General features: G+C 44.7%; 1 protein-coding gene across 1 annotated transcript in view; it reads right to left on the minus strand.

The window, feature by feature from the left end:
• PHACTR3 (phosphatase and actin regulator 3) overlaps window positions 1-22,157 on the minus strand; it is a 100,866-nt gene that overhangs the window by 14,191 nt on the left and 64,518 nt on the right. The window contains exons 6-8 of the mRNA XM_069034225.1: window positions 19,963-20,227; window positions 18,790-19,037; window positions 15,006-15,159 (exon numbers count right to left, since the gene is read on the minus strand). Coding sequence (XP_068890326.1) covers window positions 15,006-15,159; window positions 18,790-19,037; window positions 19,963-20,227 — 667 coding nt within the window. The remainder of the gene's footprint in view (window positions 1-15,005; window positions 15,160-18,789; window positions 19,038-19,962; window positions 20,228-22,157) is intronic.

Here is a 22,157-nt window from a genome sequence, read left to right on the forward strand (position 1 = left end):
ACAGGTGACTGAGGGCTCAGCAGTCGGAGGATCTGCATGTCAGCAGGACCCAGGGGCTGCTGTCAGATGGGCAATGCATCGATGTGTCCTGTGAGCAGGAGGTGCTGCCAAGTTCTCTGCCCTCTCAATTACTCTCAGCAGCGTCTCTTTGTTCCTTGTGGGAGCTGCATCCCAGCAAAGCCACAGTAAGCTCAGGGCTTGGCAGGTGTGGGCACAAAAAGCTGATGAGAAACCAATCTGGAGCAAGCACAGCCCTCTGTGTGCATATGGGGCTGTGCCGGCTTCCCACACTTCAGACAGTCCTTCCTTTCTGGGCAGTCCCTCCTTCTTTTCTCTCCTCTTATTAGTCTGTATTAGTCTCACCTGCCTGGCAGATTCAAGCAGAATCCAGTGAAAACCAGCTCAGGTTTGTGTGGCTCCTTATCTGTCCCCAGAATATGTTCCTGTTCCCCAAATATATTTTTTCATAGAATCTGTTGCACAGTATCTGTATGTATGATTGCCACAAAACTAAATTTCTTTCAGATTTGTAGCTGAAGCCAAAAGTTATACTTTGGAATCCTTTTGCTGGCCTTAGTAAGATCCATGTGATTCTGATGATCTCCTCCAAAGGGAGGAGTGAAATGGGTAGACTTGGACACGTGCATGTGCCTGTGGACCCTGGACTGACAAGTGAGCAATCAATCCAGCCATCAGTAAATGAGCTGTAGCCAGCAGCAATTGCATTGATTGTCCCTCGTGTCAGGTGGTTTTGCAGATGAGTCGGGAAGGGAGGTGGTGGGAAAGATCCCCCTTATAGCCCAGGCAAAGGGAGGAGGAATGGGAGTGCCCTGGTTTTGCTTCTCATAAAGCTGCTTGTGTCTGCTACCCATCAGGAGGTAGAGGCTCTGCCTCTTAAATTGGCATCTCTGTTGCCAGAACATCATGTTCAATTCAACAAGAAGTTTATTTTCATCCTTCCTATAAGTAGCTGTGAAGAGAATATGTGCCAGGGCTTTGAGTCACCCACGCACTGCACTGTGCCTGCCTGCAATGTACAATTATGGGTAGTAGTAAATCTGTGGTGGGAGGGACTTCTCTTTTACTGTCTGCACAAAATTAGAAGGCAGACACTGAGACACAAACATGTTTTTTACCCCAAGGTAATTCTGGATCATGTAAAAAGTGGGAACTGATGTGCCAGCATTTCCCATAACAGGAAAATCACAGAATCAGGATAGTTTGAGTTGGAAAGAGCCTTTAAAGGCATCTTGTCCAATGTCCCTGCAATGAGCAGGGACATCTTCAAGTAGATCAGGTTGTTCAGAGCCTCATCCAACCTGACACTGAATGTTTCCAGGAATGGGACATCCCCCACCTCTCTGAGTAACCTGTTGCAGTGTTTTACCACCCTCACTGTAAAAATCTTCCCGCTCTTATCTTATCTACTCTAACCTGACCTACCTTCAGTTTAAAACCATTCCCCTTGACCTATCACTAACTGCCCATGTATCTGCCTCTTTGTTTTATAACCCTCTTTAAGTCCTGGAAGGCCACAGTATTATCTCCTTAGAAGCTTCCTGTCCCCAGCCTGAACAACCTCAACTCTCTCAGCCTCTCTTCATAGCAGAGGTTCTCCAGCCCTTGGAGCATCCAAGAGTATCATCCTAAGAGCAGCTGCTGACCTCTGAGGGTAGGGAGCTCAGAGTGGTGTGAAAAGGGTGAGCTGGTTCGGTAAATGCTGAGAGTTGCATTTTTTAAAATCGCCTGATATTTGTGTCTCTGTGCCGTCATAAACTATTTTTTGCATCCAAATAAGAAAGCTGCAGATAAACACAGAGGCTATAACTGTTGCCTTAATTACATGTGTTATTTATTTGTTTGGCCTTTAGTTCTGTCTGGATTTTCAAAGCTGCCAATCAGCATGAGTTCAGTTAATTATGTTGCCACTCATCTACCAGGCAATTACAGTTGTCCATCATTATCATTTCTGTGATAGGAGCCCTGCAAAGAGTTCAGATTTCAGCTGAAATAGAAACCACACACTTGCCCAGCATGACCCTTCTATCATAACCCACTGTCCCTGAAGGACCTACCCTGTGACAGGTTTGTTATTGCACAGGGCTGTAAGCACTGTGTGGGCTGAAACAACACAGAGCCAGGATCTAATTGTGTGAGAGGATTCAGGTGGAGAAAGCTTGAGGGTAATCACTGTTTTCACCACCTGTGAAAGCCCTGCTGTGTTTGACCTTTGGGTGCCTGGTTTTCTCAAGGTGTGAGGAAGAAAGGCCAGGCACAGCTGGGAGCAGATCAGGACCCAGTTCAAGACCTGCTGCAAAGCTCACTGCAGATGCTGAGCATCCTTCCACCACCTTCAGGAGGCTTTTGCTTTCATACCTCTCTCCACACTCAGATAAGGACTCTTGGAGGATGGTGTTGCCCATTGTGGGACCAACATAACAGAACAGCTTTCATTTTCAACTGAGTTATTAGTCAATATGCAAGAGCTAACATGCTGACATAGGGTTTAAATGTACTAACTGCTTATTTCAGAACAGCAGCTTTCTCCTTTCCCTTCCACCTGCTTCCCCACTCTGTGGTTTAACAGAGCTGCTGGCTATTAGACCTGTTCTGTTTGTAATAGAATTACAATATTTAGTCATTAGGGTGACAAAAGTACAACTGGTTGTTCAGCCAAAGACATGTTCCCTGTCTGTAGTTTGATGCAGTGTCAGCGTGAGCAGCACTGTTCTCATGAACAGCAGCTTGTTCTCACTTCTGCTTTGCCTTGCAGCTGGGCAAAGAGCTGGTTTGGGGAATACTTTCAAACTAAAAATAGCTCAGCGAGGCAAAGTGCTGAAAGAACGCTCTCTTCAAATGAGAGTGAGTTGTGCAGCTCCCAGCGCACCTCCTCTGCTAAGGTTGAGGAGAGCTTCAGGCTGGGTATAAAATGGGTGTTGGAAGGTCTTCCAGCAGAAACCATGTGCTGGGTATGACCTGGTCACACTGTGTAGGTCACTGAAAATGGTTGTAAAGCAACCACTTTCAATTCAACCATTACAATTTCATTGTAAAGCAATAGGTTTTCTTTTTTTTTTTTTTCCTTTTTTTTTCCTCTGAAGTAGGAGTAAAACTCTGGAGCCCTGTGTTCCCACAGAATGAAAAAGCTAAAAGCAATGCTACATATCTCAGATTTGGGCAAATCGAGAACATTGTGGGTTTGATGCTTCAGGACAGGCAAACAAAAGCAATCATATAAATCCCAGGGTTTTAGTTCTATCCCATTATGTGTTTATTACCATGACATCATTTTAAATAAAGACATCTGCTGCTGCTGAAATGATACTAAAATCAACTCTGATAGCAACTGCATGAGCAGCAGGAGGGAGTCTGCAATAACCAGCAGACAGTGGTGGGTACTGCCACTGACCTGAGACTTTCCTGTTCTAGTGACAGCTGCATAGTCCTGGGTGCTTACTGGGTACAAAAAAAAGATAAGCACTAGATACAAAAAAAAAGATAAGAAAAGAAAAAAGCTAATTTTGAACCTCACTGTATGAACCATCCCTAATACAATGTTTGTGCTTGTTCTCCTCCAGGGAGGCTGAGGCTGGCTTGTCAGCCACCTTTGTGCCCTGTCTGAAATGAAGTGTCTGTAGGCTCGTGACTCCATTTCCTGGGCAGCCAGGAGAGCAATTTCAGCTGTGGCAGTCAGAGAGAGCAGGGACAGGATGACAGAGACATGTCAGTTTGGACTGCAGCACTAGTTTTGTTTCAGAGCACATCAAATAAGAGATATATGGATGGAAATGTCCCAGAATGCCCTGGACTCAGCTGGGATGCTCAGGGCTGCATTAAGACCTTGCAGTACCATGCACTTAATCTATAAACAGTTGCCCCTACAACAGATGCCACTGCAATGTGCAACTGTGGGATTTGGGTCACTGGAAGAAACCACAGCTGGATTTGCAGAGAGCAAAGTACTGGTGTGCGTGGGCTGTCAGCTGTGTGTCAGTTCTCCTCCTCCCCCTCATCTGCTGCAAAACAATTTGAGAATGGCCCTTCTTGCCATGGGTGTGAGCTGCTGGAATTCCCCATGCAGTGTGAGTTCTGGAGAACATCCTTCCCTGTCACCTGGAGTTGTATACCTTTGGCAATCTGCAAAGTTTGTGGGGTGACAAATAAACCTCTGCAAGGTGTCTTTGCCGTCTGCAAGAACAGAGAGGATTTACCCCAGAGCAGGGGGTATCGAGCTGTGAACCTCCTAACCCAGTAGCTCCAAGCAGGAGTGGACATGCTGTGGCACTTAGCAAACTCCTTGTAATGTCAGGCTTAATGCCAAGGAGCAGCTTTCTTAATTACAGAAGTAAATCAAGGAAAATGCAGCACTCTCCAAGTACTTTGTGTAATCCCTGGAGGAAAAACCTAAATGACAGCAATTTCTGAAGTTGCAAATGCTGCTGGGATGGCCAGCCCCTGCTGGGACCGTGTGTGTGGCTGCACACCTGCTCCCAGCCTGCAGGAATCTCTCTGGGAACGCTCCCCCTGGCAAGGCAAGTACTTTCTAGTTCTCGCCTGCCACTCACCCACACAGCATCTCCAAAAGGATGGGATATCCCTGCCTTCAGACAGCATTTCACCATCTGCTGTACTATTTTCTGTTTCTCTTGTGCACACTATTGTTGGCCCAGCATTTTCCAGGACAGAGTTAGACCAACAGCTTGGCCTCCCACTGTCACTAACCTTGGCTAGCCAGAGCCACACAGCCTTTGCCCACACCAGGCTCCGAATCCTGCGTTTTACTGCACTCCCATCTATTTTTTCCAAGTTTCTCTTGAGGTTCATCTGTTGATTTTTGAATACAGAATGTTCCTGCTCTCAGTGCAGAGTGAAATGAGAAATTCTGTTGACAGCTCAAAGATGTGGCCCAAATAGTCTGTAGGGGTTCGAGTCCCCTGGTCTCAATAAGCATCAATTTTGTAGTTCTTTCAGCAGCAGCTCTCACAATGCTCTGCAAAGCTGTTCTATATGGTTATCTCTGTTGTACAGAACAGGAGAATGTGGCAAACTCTCTTGTCTGAAAAACCAGATTTGCAGCCCCTCTGGGAATTTATTCACTTCCGTCTGCAAATGGTATTTCAGTAATTCTGTTTTTCTTTGTTTTTAAATTGGACTGGGTGAGGAGTATGACTTGTCACTCGATGCCACAAAGTGTGATACTGAGCACTGCAGACAGGCTAACTTACAGGAAAATACAGGCAGGATTTGTATTTTAAAACATCATCCTCACATTCTGTCTGCTTTCTGGAACCCTCCTTAACTTTGTTTAGGATCCTATGTTTAGTTTTGGTCACGTAAATCCAAACAGAATTTGCTGGCAAATACAACAGAATATTCTGAGCTTCTGAAATCCAGGTTCCTCAATTGAATAAAATGTAAGAATTCAATTATGTAACATTAACTTTGGATGTTACAGCTGTGATTTGTTGTGGTACAACACGCACTGTCTCTCACTGACAAAGCTCAAGGCTGCCACACAAAACCTTTGTGAGTGTTCTTGGGAAAGGATCCCATTGTGCCAGCTCTGTGATTGTCCTTGAAGTTGTCTCCTGCCTGAGGAGGGACTGCGGGGATGGGGAAGGCCGGGCAGAGCTGTGGAAGCTGGCAGTGACTCCTCAGAGCTCAAACAGGCCTTGGCTCTGTGCACATGCCCTCCCTCAGACGCTGATTTTCCTGGGGTCTGCAGCTGATGCACAGCAAGTCACAGCACTGGAGTGCTGGTCCTCTGCTCCACCAAAACTCCCTGCTAACCCTGAGCCTCCTGCTCCCATCCCCCTTGCAGACCTAAGCTTGGCATTTCCACACACATCATTCCCTGTCACCTTTTTCCTTTATGGTGTAAACAGGCTGATAAAGGGATTTCTGTAAGCTTAACTGCACGACGCCCATAAATATAACTTCCCTTACCACATTAGTCCTGGTTTGTTTAACCTCTTCTTGAGAAGGAGGATTTTTCCCCAGCTGGGTGGTATTTGGAAGTGCTGCAGCCACTCCCAGTGATGATTATAACAAGGCTGCAGTGTAGCCTGGCCAGAATATGGCTTTTGCAGACACCCTCAAATTAGCCCCATCTCTGTGCAACAGGCCAGCTGCTTTCTGCAGAGACTGCTGGCAGGGCCTGGCTTTAATTTTTTTTAACATAATTTCTGAGAAACTAATGAAGTATTAATTCATTCAGAATTTAATTTGCTTAATGAATATGATCATCTCAAGAAAATGACACTGGTGCTTCATCTGTGAGCCACATAGTCCTGGTTTTGAGAGGTATTTCTTCCACAGTGAGGCACTCGGGTTTTATTCTGTTCTTTGTCTCTGGCCCAAGTAGTATTCTGTATAGCTTTAAGAAAACAAAATAACTGACACATCTTTGCAGAACAATGGACTAACTAGATTGAAGTATATGTTTCTAAAGTGATTTAAGACTCAGATTTTGCTAACTAGCTGGTTCTTGTTTCCCAGTTGCCTCGATATCCTCTGTATAAGGGGACTTCCACAGGAGGAGGTCCTCAACCTCCAAAGGTGTGGTCCATTTCTTCTTAATTTCATTGGATAAAAACATGAGCATGGATTGATAAACCTGGGAGTCCTTATTTTTGTTTGTTTGTTTGTTTTCTGGTGTGTTACATGTGAGAGATCAAGGAAAAGATGGAAAATAAAAGTGTTTTTTTCAGGGGGAAAAAAAGCACTCTCCAGAGTCTGGCGAGGTCAAGGAAGTGTGCTAGCCACTTGGATGAGTTCATTATCCTGAAAAACAGATACTGAAGGAAACTTGCAGTGCTCTGGTTGACTCAAGTAGCTCCCAAGACCTGATTATACAGCTGCAGCTTGTCAGAAGGGCACTGGCAATGCAATCAAAGAGACTTAGCTAGAGCCATGTTTTAATAATTGATACAATTGCACATCATCTTTTGAGCAGTGGTTGAGGAAAATCAGTGACCTTCTGTTCTGACCTGTTTTCTCTCCTTCCCCCACTTCCTATTTTCTAAGTATTTATTTCTTTCATTTTTCTCCCCCCTCACCTTCTCTGAAGTTATTTCAAAAAGATATTGTGCTAGACTGACCCAGTTTGTTCTATTTTGAAAGCAGCAAGCCCAAGCCTCCAGTTCCTGGAGGAACTGAGATCCTGAATGAACCAGGCTACAGAAGTTGTGCTCAGAGCTGCGGGAGGAGGGAGCTGTAGTAACTCTCAGAATGTGGTGAACCAGGAACTGCAGGGTATGAATTACAGTTTCCTTGGATCACATGTTCTGAGACACAGTTTTCTTGGAAGAGAGCCCAAAAATATGATCAAGTTCTTCATGGGAAGGTGCAGGTGATTCATCTGAGAACCCTCCCGATAAACCAGGGATAACACAGTGCTCTGCCCCCAGGGACAGCGTGTGCAGCTGTGGCTCTGCACAGGAAGGAGGTTCTCTCTTCTCCAAACTAAGCCACATTCCAGATTTTGTGGGAGAAGTGCCCATTTAGGTATTCTGCAGGCAATTCACTGCAACAGTCATGGGGACATTTATATCCAGTCTGCATATAAATTTGCTTAGGTTTAAAAGGCAAGTGGGGGGAGAACCAACACAGCACCAAAACTTCCTCCCTCTCTTTTGTTCTGAAATGCTTTCAAGTGGCACATCTGAGATGGATGTGTTAAAAAACATGCAGCCAAACCCCATTCTGGCTGAGACTGTGCTTACACAGTTCATAGCCTTTCAGATACACACTGTCCATCCCATCTGGCTTCTGTTCCAGCTAAGTGAAGTAAGTGCTTGGCTTTAAGTGCAGAAAACACTTTTCCTGAATATCATTAACAGATCTAACCCAAAAAAACCTAATCCTAAATCATCTCAGTGACACAGTGACCATGCCTATACAGAGTGAGGGCTGGCACTGTGCATGCCTGAATCCCTCCCTGCCCAACCCTTGGGTTATCAGGAGCTCACAACTATTACAGCCCCTTGTTCTGGTCAGGTTTTCATATCTCAACAGCACAAATCACTGTGACAACCAGAGCAGCTTACTTTGGTCTCTATCGATTAAGATCTGCAAATTAAATTAAAGTAATTTCTTTGTGTAATTACTTGTGCTGCACGCCCACACCAGCTCAAGGACCTGAATCAGAATCCAGTGTAAGCTGAAGCATTACAGAATGTTACTGGCATTTCATGCATTTCCACTTTGGTTTATGACTGCTTGTCTCACCACAGGGGTAGAGCCCAGATCTTCAGGCATGTGGAGGTGCCCAATTTCTGGGAAGGGATCTGAGCTGAGCATGTGCTTCTGTTTGTGGGCGGGTTGACAGGGCAAAACAAGCGCACTGTTTTCTTCCCAAAAAGGCTTTTTTCTTATTCAATTACACTTTCTTTAGCAGTTTTCCTGTAAGTTTACTTATGTAATTATGCTCCTCTGTGATACTTTACAGCTTTCTGCACTCTGATTTTTTTATTTCTAGTTTCACTTGTGCCACTTACGCCAGATCTATTTGAGGAATTGACTCTGTGTCCCAGAAAAGGCCCTGTATATTCCTATCTGTGTTTCCACCTGCTGCTCTGCTCTTCCCTTGGCTGCTGTGCTCTGACCTGCTGCCCTTGCCTTCACTGTGCTGTGACAAACAGGTTTGATTAGGAATTCCCAGCACTGGAGTCAGGGAAGTAAAACAGAGCAGTGCAAGGAGATAGATTGTCTTCTGGGAAGACACTTTAATCAGCTCTGCCCTGGGAATTTGGAACTTTATTTTGTCCCCTGGCAGAATTTACTGCCTCTGCAGTGACACTGCCTCATGTTTGTTTGCACAAATACCCCCATTTTCAGCAGGAGGTGAATGTTGAATCCTCAGCAGTACAATCCTGCACTGAGAGCAGCTCTGGGTTGTGTGCATGTGTTCAAACCAGAAAATAACACAGGCTTAAGGCAACCCTGTTTCAACCCTTTATAAATGAATTAGTGTGTTCAAAAATTCTTGCCAGACAAGCTGTGGGCTGGTCTGAGACAGCAAATTGCTCATTCTGGTTCAGCTGCAGATCACAGCTCTTGCCCAGAGCTGACAGGGTGCTCCATAATTAATTGTGCAAGCGCTGCTGAAGCAAGGAAGCACCTCTGGTTCAAGGGCTGCTGTCCAGAGTATGATCACACACTCGGGGAGGTTGGGTTTACCTCCTGACCAGGGATTGGTGTTAGTGAGGTTCATTCTATTCTTAGAGTTTAATACCTGAAAGGAACAAACCTTTTTCAGTCCTTTAGACAAGGGGACAGCATAGTCCAGGTACAGCATGTACAGATGTACTTGAATCCTCTCTAATGCTTTATTTGAACTGCACTGCAGCTCCCTTGGACTTGAAAAGCCCTGTAAACAGGAGGCTGAACTTACTCATTGCTTGGAGACCTTAATGACACTTGAGTCTTCTCCCTTTTCTCCTGATTTTTACCATTGAAGGCTGTCTCAGGAGCTCTAGCAGCTCCTTGACCAGGCCAGTGCTGTCTGTCACTGTTCACAGCAGGGTTCCAGCTGTGTGGCACTGCCTGACACCAAGGAAGAGCATAGGGAATATTAATGCCGTGGGACCTGGACATCTTAATCCTTGAGACAGCCCCAAAAAAATCTCAGCTTCACTTGCACCTCCTCCATTCTTCCTACTGCTCCCCCCCCATCCCTCACAGTATCTTGCTTTTCCATAGCCTGAAAAGCAGAGGCCATAACTGAAAAGGGGCAAAACATTCAAAAAATCCCAAATCCTCACCGAGGACATGGGTGCTGTGCAAGCTCTTATTAAAATCCTGCAGCCATGTGCAGGTCTGACAGCAGCCCCCAGCCGTCCCCCTGCCAGCATCACGTCTGCTGTCTGGAGCAGAGCGAGGAGACGGGAGACTCCCTGGGCTCCCACACACCCACAGAATTCAATTGTGGCTCTATATTTAGCTTCTGCCTCATGTGAGGGGCTGAGCCTTGCACACACGCCCACGCTGCGCTCGCTGGGGTTATTTTTAGCATCAGCAAGATGCTTACCTCAATGATTCCTGCCCAATAATGAAATGCATTAAATAGTATGCAGCTAATTAGTGCTGACAGCTGATCTGTTCTTTGTACCTGCTCCCTGCCTTTCTGCCTCTGGAAGGAATCTGTGTCAAGCCTTCCCAGCCTTCTGAAATTAGGACAGTTCCCTGGTTTTTTAGTCCAGTGACCGGGAGTTGGAGCACAGTTGGAGATTCATCAAAAAAAAACCTGGCTAATCTTCAGATGAGCTTAGGCTGGGCTCAGTTCAGCATGTCCTAAACTTCTGCATTAGGGCTACCAGTAGTTCGTACGCATACCCACACAACACTTTTTTTTGGTCAATCTAAACACAATGTTCCCCAAAGTTCTGTGCATTCAGCCCAGCTCCCTGCTGAATGTCTCAGTCTGGAGGGCTGATGCCTTTTCAGTGAGCAAAGCTGCACTGAGACATTTCTGTGGGGAAGTGGCACTGGACTTGCTGTCCTTGGGGAAACATGGTACAGCTTTTGTGTCATCAGAAGGTAAAATTGTCCTTGTGAGTGCTCCGTGTTGAGCTATGGTGCTGTTTTGCTTTTAGGCTGCCAGTCTGAAGTGCTGTTTGCCTGGTATTGTTCTGTCTCCAGCAGCAGTGTGAACTTCATGCTCTGTTACCTGAGGGACAAACCAGGGTCTCATCTAGGTGAGCTTTTAGCTACATCCGCAGTTCCTGGGTGAGTCAACTCGAAAATGCCTCTCCAGGAACCTCAGGGCAGCACCGCAACTACAGATTCCAGTTGTGGTAATGACTGAATAAAGATGCCTCCTTTTCCCTTTATGTTGCCAGGAGACCTTGCCCCAGCATCATCCACTTAGCCAAGCTAAGGTTTTCAGTGTGGTCAAGATCAGCTTTAGGTGCTCAAGTTTGGGTTCCTCTCTGTGTACAAAAACCCTTTGTTCTTCCTGTCTGACTCCTCTGCCCACGTTTTTGTATCTTAATTCCTGCCTCTATCATCTTTTAAGTGCCACTTCATCCATCGTGTCTACTTGTACAAATACCCAAGGAGCCACGAAGTGAATATTACAAGTATAATCTTTTCTGGGAATTCGTGTTTTCATTGAGACATTAAGTCATACTGGAGTGTCTTTAACTGGTTGTGTGAGGCATTCTCGAGAAGCACAAGCCACCCAGGCACTTCAAACATCAATTTTCTAAACAGCCAGATATCAAATTTAATGATACAACCTTTTCCCGAGTCACCCTTCAGTCTAGCAAGTCTTTCACTCCCCCAGGTTTCAGCTGAAACCCCTTCTAGAGCAAAGTGTGTCTGTGAGACAGGAAGCAGATATTGCAAACAGTCATACTTGCAAATGTCTTTTCTGCCTCGTGACACAAAGAGCTCTCAATTCACTGAATTCCATTGAGGGCTTATTATCTGTGCTCTGAACACATGATAATGGAGCCAAGACCTGTTGGGAGCCCTGTTGCCTAATGCACAGTAGAGTACTCCAAGTGTACACCATGCTCTGGGGCATGGGGATGCATGGATTAGTAAGAGAAGCACTACAGCACAGGGAAAACTGGAATATTGCCATTTTGGATGGAGGAGGAGGGAAAAGTGCATGTTTCCACGGCAACAAGTGGCAGATTAAATTGGCTGGGAGCACGAAATACAGGAATTACACTTTTCAAAAGCAGCGATGCGCATAAATGAATCCTGGAATCTCTCCTCACGCTGCTGTCAGTCGATAATGAATCCGGAGTCAGTGGATTTGCACTGCTGTAAAAGTAGAATTTGGCTCAAAATACAGAATTTCCCACTCTCCCTTTTGAGATGGAATGAGTGGAAAAGTGAAGGAAAAAAGGGGTTTTAGCTTTGACTTCATAAACACTCATCAGAGTAATAGCAGAGTTGCTTTTCTCAGCAGGTTCACAGCTACTGCTGAAATGTTTTACAACCAGAACCACTCCAATAATACAGGATTGAGAGGATGCTATTCTTTTGTCTCCCCATTTTTAAAGCTATATAAACAGAAATATTTGGTGTATTTTACACATTATATATGTCAGTACATCTTTCCTTCCAGAGCACAGAGTGAGGCTGTGTTAGCTGTGGGGCTGAGGCAATTTTCTAGACAGCTACAGACCATCAAACCCTGCAACTGTGCTGAAAAATATTGACCCTGTTAACAACTGCCTGGTTATGAGCCATTCTTATGCAGTCAACCATTGAATAACTACTTGCTAATATGCCCATAGATTATTCTTTGTGCTAAACACAGATCTATAGCCTGATGGTACACATGGATTCATGATTTGCTGTTATCTAAGTGTTACTATTAGAGCAGCAGCAGCAGCAACGTGCTGCTCTTTTCTGCACAGGGAGTGGCAAAGCCCTGCAGAGAACAGACATTTCTGCTGGATCCCACTTCCCAGGCAGCACTTCCCACCCCAGCACTACATTCCTTAGCTATAAACCTCCAAGCTGTCACACAGAGACTGTGCTGCACAAGTACCAGTGAAATGAATGAGTGTAAACACCTCAAAATCTCATCCAAGAATTTCACTCGTCCCAGTTTGGTTTCATTTCTGCACCACAGCCAGCCTGTGCTCTGAGTGTGGGCTCTGGGGTGGCCTGGGTTTTGTGAGGTGAGTCGTAGTCAGAAACTCCAAAGGGATATCTCTAGGGCTTGGGCTCTTTGGCCTTTGCCAGAATTCCTTTTAACTTTGTTGGTTGGCTGTTTGGTTTTTTTTGGACACCCACTTGCTTTTCCTGGTGTTGTAAATATTTTCTTGCATTCATCTACCACCTGAGCTTGTTTGCATGGTCATGTTCTATTCTGGTGGATGAGTTAAGAGCTGAGCTCTGCCAGCACATATGCACTGGAAGTTGTGTGGGAGACTGCTCCCAATCTGTTTTGCCTTTCCTGGCTATTCCAGCAATCTCTGCGCCGTCTGTTCCCTGAAATGCGCTCAATCTTCCATGTTCCAGGAAGAAGGAACCAAATTAAGGCCTGACTTCCAGAATTTGGAACAAAGATGGCTTTTAGCCATTCTCTAGACTTCACCAGTGACACTGATGGGCTGCAGCCCAGATTGTTGCATGAGATCACAGCAGACAGGGGAGGCTCCCTTAGCTGCATTCACCTACAGACAGTAAATTTCCTGCCTTCTGGTCAGGACCAGCCCCTTTCACCTGTCCAGAAGTGTCCTCTGCAAGTCCTTGTACTGCCATTTGACTCTAGGAATGCATCCCTTACAGTAATTCTTTAGGCTCATTATTAAGCAAGATAAATGGTAAATGGAAAGAAAGGGATAAATCCCGTAGTTCCAGCACCTGAAGCTGCAATTCCATCAGACCTTTCACACTAAAAGAAGTCAGGCACGGCTGAGAAGAGATGTGACCTTCCAGGCATTTCAGCAACATGAGATGGGGCTGGATATGACACAATCTTCTCATTCAGTAAATACTTTGTGATGGTTGAACTTGATTTTAGGGATGCAGTAGGGTGGCATTTTAGAGCAATCAAATTCAGCTTTTGATGTATGAAGAGATCTAAGGAATGATTAAATGGCTAAAATAATGGAGTTAACAATATTGGGTGCAATGTGACATGTTTCCCTGGAATTAATGCACAAGGCTTGCAAAGTCAGGATGATCAAGGCCCATCTTCCCTTCCAAAGGTGATGGGTACTAATGGGACACACCTATAATCCACTCTGTAACTCTTGGAAGTTAATGTAGATTGTAGTGAGATCTTTTCTACTTGTCTGGATATACGTGCTTTGTGTGGCAGGGTCTGCCACCTGCACTGAGCTGTGCAGCCCCTGGCACAAAGCACTGCTCCCCTTCAGGTGCAAAGTGCTGCTGTGCACCCACTGAGACTGGAGGGACCATAACTCCATCTCTGCTGTTGCAGGGGCACCATGAAGGGCACTCAAAACCTCCTCTGTGTTCCTCAGCAGCTCATTCCTTAGCTGAGGGCAGGGGTGGTGGTGGTGGCAGAGATGTTCTCCTCCATAAACTCCAGTCCATTAGGACTTGTGCTCTGATCCACACACTTGTTCTCATTCCCTGTCCCCAGAGGTAAAGTTTAATCAAAAGCATGTACATGAATGAGTTAGTCTAAATATCAATAAATGTTTCTTTCAGGAGAGGCTTGAGATATTTAATATTTAATAAGCCTTGAAAATGAGCTTCTATTCATGTTTCTCAATTTGATTCCAAGCATTTTGGCGGTGAGCAGCACTCGCTGTCCCCGTGTGGGCAGCACAGCACAGATTATTTAACAATCCACTTTGTCTCCTCTAAAATATTCATGTCTGCAGATATCCAAATACAGCTCTTAAAAAAGGCACACACAAAAACCAAATGGTGCAGTGTGAGCCTCGCGGTTACCTTCAGTCTTTGCTTTAGGCTACACACCACAGTGATGCTGTTTCTCTCACAGCTCTCCTCTGTTGCCCTGGTTACTGATCAAAACCAGAGCATCCCTGCTGTGCCTGCAGCTGGACTTACACAGGCACCTTCCCCAGGTGAGGGCAATGCTGCTTCTGCCTTAAAGCACCAGTGCAGCCACCAAGACAGCAGCTTTCCCTTGCTAAATGTGCAGCTCTAACAATTGCTTTTATCCTCACATTCAGCTAGAGCTGACAAAGCCAAATCAGGTTGATATATAATTATATTACTATTTTTGTTAAAGCACTGGGTTATCTGGAGGACCTCCAAATCTTGATTGCAACAGCAGAGCTGCAGGTAGATTTGGCAGGATTTTGTCTCCAAATTGACTTCTGTCTTGCTTTCCCTTGAAATCAAGGCAATCCTGACTGAGGAGGGAGTTAAGACTTTTTTTCCTGTGGCTGATTGACAGCTGAAAATGTGCTGTATTGGCTTGTGGATGGTTCCCTGCAGGAAATGGACCTGGGGGGCTGACTGTCTCATCTGACAGGACTCAGAGGATGCTCCATTGTAAAGGGAGGCTTCTCCCTGTTCTCATTCACAGCACTTACTTTGAGAGTTTCATTTCAATTTGCTGCCGGATTTCCTGTCTTTCCTCATCTGTTCTCCTTGGGAAAATATTCCTGTCTTCCAGCTCCTGCTTACTTGGTCTGTTCCGTAGTTTTACTGCCAGCAGTTCTTTCTTGCATTTTCTTGGCAAAGTACCTGGGACATGCATTGAAAGGAAAGTTATTAGAAAGGCAGCTCCTGGGGATGAAACAGGAACTTCTGGAGAGCAGGGGTGGCACAGAGTGGCAGTGATCAGTGTGGGGCCGTGCAAGGAGCAGCTGTACACGCTAATGTCAGAGAGCAGCACTACAGCTGAGCAGGGCTCAGACACAAAACCACCACAAATGCAGAGGGAACATATTCCTCAGGGCATGCAGGAGCTGCAGTTAAATCTTTGTTTCATCTTGGGGGCACGGTGTGTAATAGGGAGGTTAATTTGTTTTGGTTCCTTTTTGCTTTAAATGGTTTGGTTTCTTTTTAATTTAATGTTTCACCTTTTCTACGGAAGGTCACCTCATTTTTAAAGAAAATGACATTTAATTGGTATTTTTGTTTGGCATTTGAGATAGGATTAAAGTCTATTTTTTAAAGGATGCTCTGGAGGTTGACAAGACTCTAAATCCTAAATAGGTTCTCATCCCCAAATACTGGGGTTTTATTTGCTTGGGATCTGTGGACCTCCATTATTATTATCACCACTGATTTCAAATTTCTTTATGCAGAGGGAAGGAGTCTGTACAACCTCCTTCCCACATCTACCTGTTGGGAAGAGTGGGATAGAGTAGTTTTGGTCTCCCTGTGTGAGCAGTGAAAAATCTCTTGATAGTTGCACTGGTCTAAAGTTAAACTTTTTAGAAACTATAATCAGCTCAAAACCCCTTTCTGGAGCCTAAAAGCTGTGCCCTTATTTAGCACCCTCCTTGAAATGCTCTCACAGTCTGTTGCAAGCGTTAATTAAATTAAACCACACAGCCCTGTCTGAAGTAGCAGATATACATTTAACAGATGGGCAGGGAAGTTAAATGATTTGGCTGCTGCCACATGGAGCCTTCTGCTAACTGAGTATCTGACTCCATCAGGAGCATTTGGCTCACAAAGCCACAGACTTGGGACTCTGACAAGGTTTCTCCAGGCTCCACCACGCTGGGCGTGGGTGCACAGGAACCAACAGAATTCCTGCTGGAAACAACCTGAAGGACTTTCAGGGCTAGAAAACTCCTGGGTATCCCTGCAGACGTTCCCAGTTCCACCTGAGTATGTTAAAGTATGTTAAAGGGAATTTGGCCATGTCAGGAGGTTTCTGTGGAGAGCCTGCACATGAACAAGGAGCTCTGTGTGTCCAGGCCACGGGATCTGTAGCACTGGCCAGTGCAGTGTGTCCCAGGGCAGGGCAGGACACCTTGGGGGCATGGAAAGTGATATAATCTATAGGATTGTTGCCATTGACTTTAAAGGAAGTGTGGTCAAAATCCTAATTAATGGTGTTAGCTCCATCTGTCAATCAAAGGTGGATTATTCATGATGAAACATAATTTACCAGAACAGGTTCAAATGCAAGTATACATGCAAAATTTAAATATTAAAAGAGAATAAGTGCATGTGAATAAAACAAAACTAGAGAACAAAGAGAAAATGAAGCCCCAGGCTAGTTTTCCCCACATCCATTTTCAGCACCCTGAGACAAATTCCTTCCTGATCACTACCTCAGTAGAAACGGAACCTGCAAACATCCTTATTTAAGTATTCTCTTCCTAAGGGTTATTTTTCCTGGTCAGTCAGGCATGTTCCGTGCCAGTCTGTCCCATGACCATCCATGTCAGGCAGAATCTTGGCTGGATTGTTTCATGCTTTATCACACCTCAGCTAGTCAACAAGAAATGCTTGTGAAATTCACACCCTTTTCATGTTAGGGCTGAAGGTTCCTGCAAAAACTTCCTGTTTTAATTCAGTCGAATCATGACATTTAATTTCCTGTATGTTCACTGTTCTATCAATCAAAAAGCAAATCCTAACACTGCCTGATGCTGGACAGACCTTGATTGCACCAGTTATCAGTTGTGGGCTACATTCTAGTAATGCTGATTTTTAAGCTCGTCTTGCCTTGAGTTTTCGGAGGTTTCAAAGAATAATTTATTGAGTAGGATGCTAATGGAAAACCAAGGTATAATTCCTCACTTTTTCCAGAGTTATCTGTGACCTGTCTGTACCTCCCTGTAGCCACAGGGCTGTGTGCCCTGTCGTGGTGGCAGCGGCTGATGTACTAAGGAGTACAGGGATTAATGGATAGTTTCACTCCTGACTTGGAAACCAGCCCAGATTTTTTTCAAACCAGAAGGAATCTGGAGATGTTTAGGGAATTGTTCTGGTGATGTTCCTGTCACTACTGCACCTCTGGAGTGGTTCAGTGGTTCACTTGACTGAACACTGGCACCAGCAGTGCTTCCCAGGGTCCACACCAGGAATGCCTTGGGAATGTCCCAGCTTGTCTAACTGGACATCAGTCACAGAGCTCAGTATCCTCTGTGCTGAGCAGCAGGGTTGTTGCAGCCACGATAAAGCCAAAATATGTTTAAAACAGAGCTGGTTTTCTCAGTTGGCCTCAGCCATCCCCAATACACCACCACTGTCCTTCAAATGCAGACATTTTCCAAAACTCAAGCACTTATTGTGGAAAGCCCAGGGCTGCTTCTAGATATCACTGAAACTTTTACAATAACCAATGTCCTCCTATCATCATAATCATGAATAATTATTTGTTAAATATAGAGAGGTTCACCTTCAATAGTAAAATATTCAGATTTGGTTTTGCTCGTAGGGGATAATATAGTTTTTGCCTGGCCGCCTCTTAGAATTTTTATCAAAGGAGACCACTTTTACACATGTAGGCAGAAAAAAAAATAGAACTTAAAAGGTGGTTTTTATGTTTTAAGCTATCCTTAAATGAGCAGCAATTAGGCAAGGGACTCTTTTCTTTTGCCTTACTTCAGGAGTCTGTTCTGTTACTTGGTGTCTTAAGACACAACAGCAGAACTCGTGTCTTGTCTGCTGGCTCATGCTTTCAAAGACACCTTTTAAAATTCATCTTTCATCTGCTACAACAATTATTTTTTGATTAATTGTTCTCTGCCTGCCTTCTTTTAATGCATTCATGAAGAGAGTGAAGGATTCATTTCAGATTGAATCTGTCTTGCTAACATGGAAAACATTAAAACCTTGAATGAAAAATAAATTTTCTAATGAGAGCTGATTATTTTGCCAAAGCTCACTTAAATAATTGCACAGGTTTATAAAATGCATTCCCCATATGTCTCAAGAAGGGGTAAAATGGACCAAATGGAGAGAAACTTTATTCTTTAAGATATTTTCTCTACGTTTGTCCTTCCTAGATTGATTGGTCTCTATCACTTTTCCGTGTACCATCACTGCATGGAATAATAGTCCTGAAATTCCAAAACACCACCAGCATTGGCACTGGGTGTACAGAAAGCTCTGGCTACTGACAGTGAGATGTCTGAGAGTGCTGCTGTTCATACAGAGCAGTCCAAGGGCTGCACCAGTAACTGAGAGGGTAAAGCACAGTGATGCATCTCAGTGTGCAGTACCTGCCAGGACAATCACAATCACTGTGACTAAAATTTAACTTCAGCTTTTCACCAGGATTCCTTCAAACAGTTGATGTGACAGTAGAGGAATTTACCCTTCTCAATATTTTCTGTTGCCTGCTGCCTTTAGGGCATTCCCTTCAGCTGTGAGAGTGTATCTTTGTAATACAGTGACTTTCCTTACCAGAAATAACAGAGTCGTTCAAAACTTCCTCATCCTGATAAAAAACAGACTCTTCCTTGAGCTCTGAGTTCATGATCATGTTTTCTTTGTTCTCATCTGACTCTTTAACCGAGTTCCTCTTGTTTTCTGAGTCGCTGCCATAACTCAGCGAGTTCTCCTTCTCCTTGTTGCGCTCCATACTCGATGTTCTCGAGGGACGGACATCCACTCTTTTTTTCGGAGAGCCTTTGCTTTCTCTTCCGTGGAAGCTGTGGGTGGAAGATGCACAGCCCAGTTTTTACAAAGACTGTTTCATTGCTGCAGTAGAAACTTATATGAGAATGAGAAAAATGTCCTGTAGCTCGTAAAGGACAGGGCAGGGAGTTCAGCATGGACCAACACAGGATGGCATTTTCAAGTTGAGAATGGCTAATGTGGATCTACTTCCTGTCTCTGCCATTAAAATAAGATATGGAGGGGTGGTGACAAATGTTTTTCTTTGATATATATGGTCACAAGATAAACTGTAGTGATTAAAAAACCCCACAACAACACGGCCTTCTAATGTAAAACATGACTATTCGTATGATATTGTATGATCATGACAAAGGTTTAACAGGGCCTGGAAATGATAGCATGTGAATCTGTGCCCTGGGACAGTAGTTGTTAGGGAACTGAGAAATGATACCAACTTCACTCCAAAGCTCTGGGACGGCAAAGGTTATGTCTGTCCTCCTCTGATATACAGGAGGGTTCATAATGAAACCCAGATAAAGCACCCAATGTGCTTCCCAAAAGTATTTGTATTAAAAATGGATCTTGTGTGTGCTCCTGTGCCAGCCAAGAGACACAGAAATTGCAGCATTTCTCATGCGTAGAGGGCTGGTACTTGGAGCAGGATGTGCCTTTGCTATTCTAACTTGATCAAGGATTATCCCCTTACTCTATCTGTTTGAAAACCTACTCCATGCCCCAGTAGCCTCTCTATAAAGGAAGAACATCCTCTGAAGTAGCTGCCAAATTAAGCACTTTAACCAGGGATGGATGTTCCAAGCAGTGACATCACGAGGAAGGCAACCCCAAGCTGTAGGAGCAATTAAAACTCTAACAACAGGATAGGAACATTTCCCAAGAAAAAGGATGTGGTGGGATGAGTGTCCTCATGCAGCCCTGGAGCCAGGAGGCTGTAGGTACCTGTCCTGCCGGTGTTTGGTGGCCAGAGCCCTGTGGAGTTCTTCAATGACTCTGCTGGGAGGTAAAGGCAGATGAACAGCAGCCAGGTGAGGGGAACCGGTGGGCGTTGTTACCTGGCCTCTGCCATGGGGCTCTGAGCTTTTCTGGCCAGAGGGGTGGAAGAGGGCAGCTTGTCCTGAGATTTGGGAGGAACCAACAATGACATAGTTCTTCAGGATGGTGGAAGGAGGAGATTTCATGGCTGGGTCATCCATTTCACTTCCCACTGTCAAAACACAAGAGGGGAAGAGGCTGTGCAGTGCTTTTTTTTTTGCTTTTTTTTTTTTTTTTTTTTTTTTTTTTTTTTTTTTTTTTTTTTTTTTTGTACAGAGCCGGCACTGAAATTCATTTGTTATATTGAACAGAGGATAAATGGTGATGTTTTGCTCTTGCTGTGAGGTAACTGGCTGAGTAACTGAGTTCAAAATGCTCTTGCTGCACCGCTCCACACCTTTAATCTAGCAAAATAGATGCCTCTTCCACTTCCCCTCTTTCTCCCAGGATCAGATCCTCCTTTTTCCCAGCCCACCAAAGCATTTTTTTCTTGCCCACACTGTTGCTCCTAACCACCAAAGTCTTGGGCTGTGGTGCCTTTCCAATCCAGCATTTTCTCTGCTGGACTCTGGCAGACTGTATTAAAATTTATGCCCTGTGGTTCTGAGTCTGGACAAAATGTACCAGTGTCTATTCCCTGCTGCTCTGTGACTGCTGCACAGCTCAGACCTCTGTCTTTCATATGCCCGTTGAGAAAATGCCAAAATCATTATAATATGAGGATAATGTTTGCATAACAAAACTCACCAAATGACATCCAAATGAAAGATGGGGTATTGAGCACTAACAAGAAAAAAGAAGGGTGGGGCAATCTAACCTCTTTTTACCCCCAGATTCAGGTATTTTCTATGCAATGTAAACATTTTGTCTGAAGTTAGAGTTGAGTTATACATTTAGACTGATACATAACATTTCCTAGCATTTGAGTCTGCAAACACAGTGGACATTTCCCTGGTTGTAAATTTGGTAGCTTCACACCCTTAGGATAACTGAACATCTGGCCTGGAAAAGATGCTGCTTAGTTTTCCCGTTCTGCAGTCCTTTTCCCTCTCCCCCTAGATCCCTGTCCCAAGCCTCTGGCATACGGAGTTGTTTACACCAGCTCGGGCTGGGTGTAGAAAGGCAATGCGAGTGCCTCATCCCAGAGTATTCCTTGTCCCTTGTTGCCACCTAGTGCTGCACACAGGAATTTAAACTGGCACAGCTTGCGCAGCTTCGGTACAAATGTGTTTTCTCAGGTAATTTTTCCCTTTTTTCTGCTTACTTTTGAGATAAATCCTTCAATTCATAGCAGAGAAAAACTTCTGCTCAAGCCAGGATTATCCTGAAATAGGTCCTGTAACAAGGACTTGGTTCCACTTAGCAGGCTAACTTGCTAGACAACTGGAGAGGGTAGAAACCACTATGTTCAGATATTAAATATCTCCTCTCAGAGCCAGCATCCTGCCTAAGGGTTACCAAAAACATGCTTTTTCTTAAGCTTGCTTAAGAAGAGCTCCCGAAGTGATAACCAAAGTCTAACACTGAAAAATCTGAGTGTGGCAACACTAAGCCTGGTCTCTTTTCTTGTTTGTGGGGTGAGAAGAGCATCCTTCAGTGGGGAGAGCTGCATCCTCAATAAAATCTCTCTTGTTCTAAGGAAGGTCTAACATTACTTTTTTCTTTTCTGGGGCTGTTTGTGCACATTTGTGTCCCTCCAGCCCAGAACCCTTAGCAATGGCTTTGTCCATCTCTATGCACACAGGAGACAGGGCTCAAACTAGCCCAAAACTTACCCTGTTTAAAATCTGCAAAGTCTGAAAGCACAGGGGCATTTCTCCAAGTGTCAAAGTGCCTGAAGTGCAACGCCTGAGACACCTTCCCACCCCGGAGCTCCTCCTGCACTGATCAGGGTGACTGCTCCAGCCAGAACACAGCTGAGCTCCGCTGAGCAAACATGGGGTTTGGTACTCAAGGGAGTTTTGATTTTGTGCTACGGTGGAGATGGACAGAGGACATTTATTATCATTGCTGCCTATTGAATCACAACCTGAGGGGATGGACAAAAACACTTCCTGAGCCATTTTATCCTCTGCACAGGGAGAAGGGGTCCGTGTTTCCTC

Source organism: Aphelocoma coerulescens, chromosome 20 (genome assembly GCF_041296385.1).
Source record: "Aphelocoma coerulescens isolate FSJ_1873_10779 chromosome 20, UR_Acoe_1.0, whole genome shotgun sequence".
NCBI classification, from domain to species: Eukaryota; Metazoa; Chordata; class Aves; order Passeriformes; family Corvidae; genus Aphelocoma; species Aphelocoma coerulescens.